Source organism: Berghia stephanieae, chromosome 10 (assembly GCF_034508935.2).
Source record: "Berghia stephanieae isolate SIO BIC M18660-M18661 chromosome 10, UCSD_Bste_1.3, whole genome shotgun sequence".
In the NCBI taxonomy this organism is placed as follows: Eukaryota; Metazoa; Mollusca; class Gastropoda; order Nudibranchia; family Aeolidiidae; genus Berghia; species Berghia stephanieae.
Genome location: NC_088369.1, coordinates 41894518 through 41904517, shown reverse-complemented (window position 1 = coordinate 41904517; position 10000 = coordinate 41894518). Strand labels below are relative to the sequence as shown.

The 10000-nt window shown below is 36.4% G+C and overlaps 1 protein-coding gene across 2 annotated transcripts in view; it reads left to right on the top strand.

Annotated features, from left to right (window-relative positions):
* The window catches only part of LOC144981154 (uncharacterized), a 60527-nt gene that overhangs the window by 8630 nt on the left and 41897 nt on the right, over window positions 1-10000 (top strand). For both annotated transcript variants that reach the window (XM_078929305.1, XM_078929306.1), the window contains exons 2-3: window positions 1663-2186; window positions 9732-9973. In XM_078929305.1, coding sequence (XP_078785431.1) covers window positions 1757-2186; window positions 9732-9973 — 672 coding nt within the window. In that variant the 5' untranslated portion in view covers window positions 1663-1756. The remainder of the gene's footprint in view (window positions 1-1662; window positions 2187-9731; window positions 9974-10000) is intronic.

The window sequence follows — 10000 nt, the reverse complement described above, 5'->3', positions numbered from 1 at the left end:
CCAACAAAACACGATGAACGAAACGCTGAATAGATGTGAGTATAGCATTGTTGAGATGAATTCTCCCACCTCAGTGTTTCATTCATCGTGGGTTTTTTTTCTTATAAAAAGGAAAAACAAACCAGAGACTTCCACGTTTAATACATTTAAGCTTCCACTCTTGTTATTTATTCATGTTTTTTGTGAGAATAATTGATTTATTTTTTTTTTAATGGAGAAAAAACTAAAATCCCATACGTCTTGCCATTTTAACTTTAAAATCAGTATTTGGCACCTTGATTACACCGAAATTAATACCATTGGTGATAAAAATAGTGCATTGGAGATGAATAGTGGGCTGAGCGTTAGCAGATTCTGTCTCCACTTTTGGAATAATATGAGGTGCGGCTATGTGGTCTAGTGGTATGACACTTTCTTTCGGATCGGAAGGTCCTGGTTCAGAGCATAGTTGAGTCCTTGAAAAATGCGATTTACTCACATTCCCTCATCGTATTCATGTGTAAAATGAGTACCTGGTCAGTTAACAGTTTTAACTCTGTCGGGAAAATATTGGTACTATAATCTTCTAACAGGCGTCATGTCCCGTTCTAAATGTTGCGTGTTGCTGTTGGTCAACGACCCTTTGTTATTGCGCTTTGAGCACGTTTAGTGGATATTACGCTATATAAATGCTCAAGTTTGAGATATTACATGCATTTCAATCAGATTTTGAAGGCTTTCTTCTGACAGTTATTTTTGTTCAAATCAGGAAATTGGCTCAACATTAACTCACTCAACCCTAACACCGATTATAGCCGTAGTTTACCCGGGTTACTTTTACCTCATGTCTATTTATTACATCTTTCTGAGACAAAATATTATAGGTGTTGTATCAAAGCTATTGTTTTTAGTTTTTACATGTTAATGGTAGTTGAATCAAACTATCTATGCACAATCTCCTTTTTAATTCATGTTCTTTTCAATTTTGAAAAGTAGCAAAAATCTCTAGGATCGAGTGAGTTAATGTACAAAAGAATGGCTGAAGTTTATATAGATAGAACGAAGATGACGTCACTCTGGTCTTTGTTGTCGTTTTTTGCCATCCGCGTTTATGAGTAATTCTCACTAAACTGTATTAACCAAACTATACACGTTCAACGTTACACATCGTTTTGTGTGTTGGTCCGTTATGCTTCCGGATGACAACGTTGTGAGCTTCTTAGCCAAGCGCATACTATCTATACTAAATATCAATTTCTCTCAGTTTGAGGAAGTGTGGAGAGAGCAAGTGAATCCTCAGTCCACGAAATGTTCATTAAACGATCTGTTTCATTTGTTTAGATAGCTGATAAATACATTATTTTTAATGAACTGGAACCCCCCCCCCCCACCCCCACCAATACTATATGAAAATATAAAGTTTAAAATTACTGATTAACTATTGGGAGAAAGTATAAATGGGGTTGATCTATATTACCTTTCCATAATGTGCTCGGGGTCATTGGTCACATTGCGAAATGTGCTCAAAGAGACCCACATAGTGAAAAATGTTCTCAGTTTTCGAACTATCCAATAATATCACAATTGGTCATTTTGTTCAGCTTGATACATGGTTTTGTTTACAACTTTCATAAAAAAAGCAGCGTGTTTACACTTATTTAAAAATATCCAATCTTTTGACAGCATAATATCATGTGATCGATGACTCGGTTGGACAATAAACCTGAATAAAGATCGTTCCCTTTACAATAGATATTCAGATCTTACGCGTAAAGATATGGAGGGCCTGACTCAATTCGTGCATCAGTCCTTTGAAAACTGTGATCGGAAAATTTCTCGAGATTTCACGCCGGAACCGGAACTCGTGTTCAAATCTGCTCAGCAGCAGCAGGATGTCAACAGCTCGCTGGAAATGAATAAAGGAGGCAGTGATGACAATCATAACAACAATAACAACAATAATAATAATACAAACAATAATAATAATAATAATCATCACCATCACTCTCGACTTCATCAACTTCATAATAATAATCATCATCATGGAAATCATCAACATCATCAACAACATCATCATCATCATCAGCAGCAGCAGAATCAGTACGAGGACAATGAAGTCAACGATGACGAAGACGATGAGATTGACATTGATGACGTCAGCGATGACTTTTCGCCGCACGAGACGTTGAGGCAGAACGGAATCGGAGGTGAGTCGATGGATGGAGAATGAGTGAAAATGAGTTTGTGAGTGTATACGTGGTGAGGCGCGGGGGTGGGGGTGGGGGGGGGGGAGACCAGAGAGAAAAAGATTAATAGATAAATTTAAAGATTTTTTTTCAATTGTTAAAACAATTTTTAAAAATAGAAATGTACCTTATATATATATATATATATATATATATATATATATATATATATATATATATATATATATATATATATATATATCTTAACTTTCATCTAGTGCAATATCCACTAGGTGTGCTCAAAGCGCTTTACCAGAGGGCACCTGACCAACGGCAACACGTAACATGAAGAACGAGACATGACGCCTGTAAGGCGATATTGCATTTTTTTTCCCCGACAGAGAAAGCGCTGTTAACGGCCAGGTACTCATTTTACACATAATTTGAGTACCGTGAGAGAATGTGAGTAAAGAGCATTTTCCAAGGACTCAACTAACTATGCGTTGAGCGAGGCTCGAACCCAGGACCTTCAGGTCGGAACGCAAGTGTCATACCACAAGACCACATAGTCGCACAGAGACAAAATAAGACAAAATAAATTCACATAACAATTCCTTACAAACTTAAAAGCTCGTTTCTTGCCAAGAAAAAAAGTTCTTTTCAATGCTTTTCATAGCATTTCCTTACTTGGCTAATGGAAAAGAAAGGTAATAGTAAAATTAATCTTAGGTTTATTGCTTGAAGATAAAAGCCAATGTAAAATAATGCGTGCTAGATATAGATATCCCCAAGATGATATGAGGCCGGCTCACAAACGCGGATAGGGAGTTGCAGCCTTAACCCTCTCCTTACCACCTACAGCAAAATTGTCACATTTGTTACGACACAATATACATTTTGTCTTATTCAGATATATTTTTTTGTACATCACAATGATCTTTGTTTAATTAATAAGAACATAAACTTGTTTTGTAGAGAGATTATTTGAGTTTAAAAAAATCTATTTTCTGCTGGATAAGCCTGCCATTTTTGGGAATATACGGAAAATGATGATGGGTATGGAGAGAGTTAAATATGTGAAATTTTTCACATTTCTTTTGATAACATATATATAAATTCTACATCAATCCACAACATATATATATATATATATATATATATATATATATATATATATATATATATATATGTTGTGGATTGATGTAGAAATCATATATATATATATATATATTATATATATATATATATATATATAATGTGCCAATATTCATCAAGTACTTTTTTTTTTTATTTCCTTAACCCTCTCCTTACCAACTATAGTAAAATCGTCACATTCGTTTCGATACAACCAACATTTTTCTTATTCAAACTTCTCCTGTACATCAATAAATTTAAAGAAAATGACAAGTATGTTGTAGAGCATGTTTTGCTAAAGAAATAATATATCTATCGCAAGAACTTACTGCTATTGTGTTTGAGTGATAAAAATATATTTTTGTGTTAGTTGGGTGTGAAGTTTTGTGGAAAATCCTGAAAATGGCTGGTCAGGAGAGAGTTAAACGCTTTACGCCGATCTTGACTTGAACACATTGTTAAAGTCAATTTGAGGATATGTTGTGGGCGACGTGCATATATTTGCAGGTCTGATAATCCAATTCCTATGGGATCATTGTTGTAATGGATATCTCATAAAAAATATTGTCCATTACAACAATATTAAATTGGGCCCATAAGTGGGTTCGGATGTCAGACCTGCATATGTGCACACGTCGGTTGTGGGTATTTCACTATATAATATATTAGATTTATTATTCTTAATAAGAAATTTTCTTTTTTCTTTTTTTACATTTCCAGCCGTTTTCAGAATCACCCCCCACCCCCCAAAAAAAAAAAAAATCACACCCGCCCAACACAAAAAAAAAAAAAAAAAAAAAAAAAAAAATTACTATTCTTACTCAAACAGAAAAGCAACAAATACATTCCATACATAATATTGTTCAGCAAAGTGGGCTCTATACTCTATAACACAGTGTCGTGTCAAGTTTTTATAGCTAATACAAAACATTTTCTCTAAATTTTGTGACGTCAAAATACATCATAATGAGAAAATCGTTGGTCGTATCGTAACGTGTGTGGCGATTTTCCTAACAAAAAGAAATGAAGTGAGTAGGAATGTGCCAGAAGACAATAGAGAATAAAAAATTCGCGGCGGCGATAGGGGCTCCAACCCACGACCTTACTGGTACGACAACTCCGCCTGGCCGGGAAGAGCGTGACTCTAACGTATGAGCTATCCACGATCCCAAAAAACTTCGCCCTCGGTTGGTAAGGACAGGGTTCCGGATTTTTTTGTTAGGAGATTATCACCACAAGAAAAGATTGTTTTCAGCGAAGAATAATTAATGATTGTGCCCACAACGAAATAAATAGTCTATTTGTCTTAAAAATAATACTAAATATGACTGCCTAAGTCGAGTATTAGACCATAAACTAGAGGTGCCTAAATGAGCCAAAAAAATGGAGAGAAAGATAAAGTGAGTAAATGTGACTCATATATTATCAGGGAGCAACACACAATAAAACAACGTTTCGGCCCATTTAAGGCCAAGAGCCGAAACGTTGTTTGTTTTGTGCTGTTGAAAAGTAATATTAGTTTTGTCAGGTTATCTGATCAGAGAGATGAGTGGCGTACCATGATCACCGATGTCTGGCACAGACTTGGTACTTGAAGAAGAAGAAGAATATCTTTCTCTCCATATTAGATCATAGCGAACCAAACATGAGAAATGATTAGCACAATCTAAATTAATGATGAATATTGATGACGTGTCTAAGAACATTTTACATTTTTTTTCTCCTTCTGAATAAAGGTTAATAAATAATAATTTAAAAAAATTATGCCTTTTTCGCCACGACATCATAAGATATCGTCGCCTAGGCATTCCACGAAGGAATACAGATAACTCATAAAACAAGATGTCTGATGTCAACAGGAATCACCCATGTTGTCCAAGTGAGCAAATTGGGGGTTAATAATCTTGCTCAAGGAAAAATACGAAAGTGCCTGAAGCGGGGCTCGAACCCGGGTCATCCGGATCACAGTGCAATGCCTTAACTACTCGGCCACTTCGCCCCCAATAAATAATAATGATAATAATAATAATACTGCACACTTATATATAACACCAACATCTCATGCAATATGAGCTCTAGGCGCTTTACAAAAATAAAACAAATTATATCATTAAGAAACAATGACTACAGCTATTAGATACAGCTAGACATATTCAATATTTAAAATGCTATCAACATAGAAATACATTTTAAAAGAAAAGAATATCAAATAAAGACATGTTTTCTAAAGTAATTTGTCTTTAGTCTGCTTTTGAATGCCTCCAGGAATTCTGAATTTCTTATCTCAAAAGGTAATTTATTCCAAATGAAATATAATCCGTAATTCACGCGTAAAACCAACTATTAGTGTCTGGTTTATACCGACATATCTAATACCAAATTGACATGCGATGTTCCGAATTTAGTGCTCTCTCTCTCTCTCTCTCTCTCTCTCTATCTCTCTCTCTCTCTCTCTCTCTCTCTATATATATATATATATATATATATATATATATATATATATACACATACATACATATAATGCCCTTTCCGCCACGACATCATAAGATATCGTCGCCTCGGTATTCCACGAAGGATAATTCATCAAACAAGATGTCTGATGTCAAAAGGAATCACCCATGTTGTCCAAGAGAGCAAATTGGGTGTTAATAATCTTGCTCGAACCTGGGACCATCCAGGTCACAGTGCAATGCCTTAGCCACTCGGCCACTTCGCCCCCCCCCCCAATATATATATATATATATATATATATATATATATATATATAATTCCCTTTCTATATATCTATATTACTCAATCCTGTCTATCCCTCTATCTCCCTCCCTCTCTCTCCCTCTCTCTGCCTCTTACCCTTCCATCAAGAAAAAAAAACCCACAAAAAAATGACTTCAACTAACTAACCAATGTCTTTGTGATGACATTAATGAAGACAACACACAAGCCTCATTACCCACAATCCTTCCATAACTTTCGCCACTTCGCAGCTCTTGCCTCTCCCAAATTTGCCCAAATTGGAGCCAATAATTCCTACTACTCTCTTCACATTATTCGCTTAATGTAAATGATATCCCGATTTTCCCTCCAACTTCCGGTTCGCGCCGAAAATCGGAACCGCTACTCGGCGGTTAAGATTCGTGCGACCGATTTTTTTTTGCTGCAGATGACAGGGGGGAGCGGACTGGCCAGGGATCAGCCTCGTTCTGAATGGCAAAAACGGATCCGGATATTAGCGGCCATTATCGTTTGATTGTAGGGTGACCCGCCCCTTACCCCTAACGAGGAACACGACGGCAGTAGCAGCTAGCTAGCTTGCAATTGTTAGTTATTCCACAAGAGTTAACAGTCAACGGTTAGTTAAACATTTTCCCCTCCTCCTTCTTCACTGACATAAGTATCAAACTCCGAAAAATGCAGAAACATCTCGTAGAAACTCCCGGATAAATAATGCGACTATGTGGTCTAGTGGTATGACACTCGCTTTCAGATCGGAAGGTCCTGGGTTTGAGCTTCACGCTCGGCGCATAGTTGAGTTCTTGGAAAAGGCCCTTTACTCACATTCTCTCACCGTCCTCAGGTGTGTAATGCGTACCTGGTCGTTAACAGCGTTGTCTTTGTCCGAAAAATTGTAACATCGCCTAACAGGCGTCATGTCCCGTCCTACATGTTAAATGTTGCTGTTGACCAGGGACCCCTTGTAAAGCGCTTTGAGCACATAAATTTAGTGGATATTGCGCTATATAAAGCTCAATTATTTTTTAAAATGGTGTCTTAAGGAAAAAGACCGTATGTTTACTTGTAATAAGAGGCCACATACGGTCTTTTTCCTTCTCCTCCATCCATTGATTAGCAGTTGAGATTTAATCTGATCCATTTATTGTCCACCCAGCAGTGATTGGATTGGATAGATGGGTCTATTAGATATAACGGAAAGCACCGTGCTGTAAGCAAATGTCCTAACCAAGATGTAGCAAGCATTTGTTGCTGCTATTGTTCGTTTAATACTTTAAAAGTAAGCGGAAACTACGACCTTATGGCTCCGAGGAACTATTTTTTATTCATAGAGGAATTTGTAATTTGTGACCCATAGTCTCAAAACAGTATTATGTCGGAACGAACCATATGCTTAAAAGACGAATTAAATGTTAAACTTGTCAAAAATATAAATTGTTGGCATTAGCACCCTGAAATATGGTATCCATTCTCCTCAATAAAATATACTAACTCAACACAAGTCTGATATTTCTGGCTATAAATTCAATTTTCAACATTTTAACCAAACCGACAAAATACCGTTTTTAGGCGAAGGGTCACATTTAGGAATCTTGCAGTCTTACGACTTAGGGCGATTCGGATTACAATGGAAGAAAAGGTCATACCTTTTGAACTAATCAGTATCTTTTAAGTAGACGTCTATGTAAAAAGTTGCGAAAACTTATTAAATGTTCAATCTGAGCATTTAGTCTTAGTCACTGAATGCCCAAATGTTTATAGAAACAATAGAAGATGGCCCTCCCCACCACCTCCACCCCTCTCCCCAAATTGAAAAAATTGGACAAAGATAGGTCAGAGGAGTATAAGACTTCTGTATGCAAATGGGGGAAAAATCCAATTGAAATTCATAAAAATTTTTTTACCAAATATGGAGACAGTGCTATGACCAATAAGCTGGTATAGCATTGGGGTGTATTGTTTAACTCTCTCCTTACCAGCCATTTTCCGGACTTTCCCCAAAACTTCACACCAAACCTATACAAAAATAGATATATTTCACTCAAACACAAAATCTGTTAATTCTTGTATACATATTTTTTTCCTGCTAAACGAGCTTTTCAACACAGTGTTAATATACTTTAACTAGATATAACAAACATTGTTGTTCAAATATTATGATGTACAAAAGATATCAAAATGAGAAATATGTTGGCTGCATCGTAACGAATGTGGCCATTTTCCTATGGGTGGTAAGGAGGGGGTTAAATGAGGCTGAACAAGACTTGGAGATAAAATTTGTAATATCGCCTAACGGGCATCATGTCTCGTTCTACATGTTACGTGTTGCTGTTGGTCAGCGGCCCCTTATAAAGCGCTTCGAGCACGTTTAGTATATATTGCGCTATTTTAAAGCTCAAAGCTCAATTATTGATGACCTGATCAGGATGTGTAGACTCGATCAAATCACGGAAATCGCTTCCGTCCTAACTGCTATCTCACCAAATACAGTGAATTATATTAACCACTCAAGGTATGAGTTTCAAAATTTACACGATAGATTAAAAAAAAACAGCTCACCGAAGGTCACAAGTTGCAGCAATTAATGGGCATGATCTATATTAACTTTCCATGTGCTCTTGGTCATTGGTCACATTGCAAAATGTGCTCAAAATGACCCACTTAGTGAAAAGTGTTCACAGCTTTTTAAATATCTAACATCACGATTGGTCATTTGATTCAGCTTGAAACATGGGTATGTTTATAACATTTGTAAACAAAACAGCGTGTTTACATTTGTTACGAAATATCCAATCGTTGGACAGCAACAAATCATGTGATTGATGACTTGGTTGGACGAAAACATGAATATAGATCGCTCCTATTGCCTCTAAACACTTTTGAGACAACCTGAACAAACTGCAGTGGCTCATATTATGAAATTGTCTAAGGGAGAGTCCGTGGGACATGGCGATAGTTTCCTCAACTATTTTATTATTGAGGATGAAACATGGGTACACTTTACAACAACCCTTGAATCGAAGCGGAATTTCATGACTTGGAAACATCCGTCCGTGTGTGGAACTTTTGTGTAATTTTAGACGAGTAACGGCTAACACGTTTGAAGATATAACGATTTTCTCTATAGTTTCCAATCGCCCTTATACTATATTCAACCTTGTTCATGAAACGTAGATTCATTCCTTATATTTTCGGAACATACAATCCAATTTTCAGCATCCAAACTATCACGACATTAGCGGCGCCTCTCGAGACTGTATGTCAAATTTCAATATTCATTGAATTCTTGCTTTTTAACCCTCTCCTTACCAACTATAAGTAAATCGTCACATTCGTTACGATACAACTAACATTTTTCTTATTCAAATTTCTTTTGTACATCATAAAATTTAAAGAAAATGAACAGTGTGCTGTAGAGCATGTTTTGCTAAAGAAACTATGAATCGCAAGAATCTTACTGCTATTATGTCTGAGTGATAAAAAATCTATTTTGTGTTAGTTGGGTGTGAAGTTTTTGGGAAAATCCTGAAAATGGTTGGTAAGGAGAGAGTTAAAGGCAAAGAATAATAAAAACTCTCAATCACTACACTGATAATAATGAATGCTTTTACACTAGTCTACGTGTTTTATGAAATTTTAATCATTTATTGTTAAAACTATATTCTATAAAACACTTTATAATGTTGTCTTTATTTCCTTCAGTTAACAAGGAAGTGACGTCACTACCATCTCAAGATCGAAACAAAATCTCTCGTTTGGACGACGACAACAGCAACGACGAACCCGACAGTCAGCCAAAGGTCAAACAGAGAAGGTCAAGGACGAATTTCAGTCTGGAGCAGCTCAACGAGTTGGAGAGGCTCTTCGACGAGACCCACTACCCTGATGCTTTCATGCGGGAGGAACTGAGTCAACGTCTGGGCTTGTCTGAAGCACGAGTGCAGGTAATTGGATTTCATGTGACTTATTAT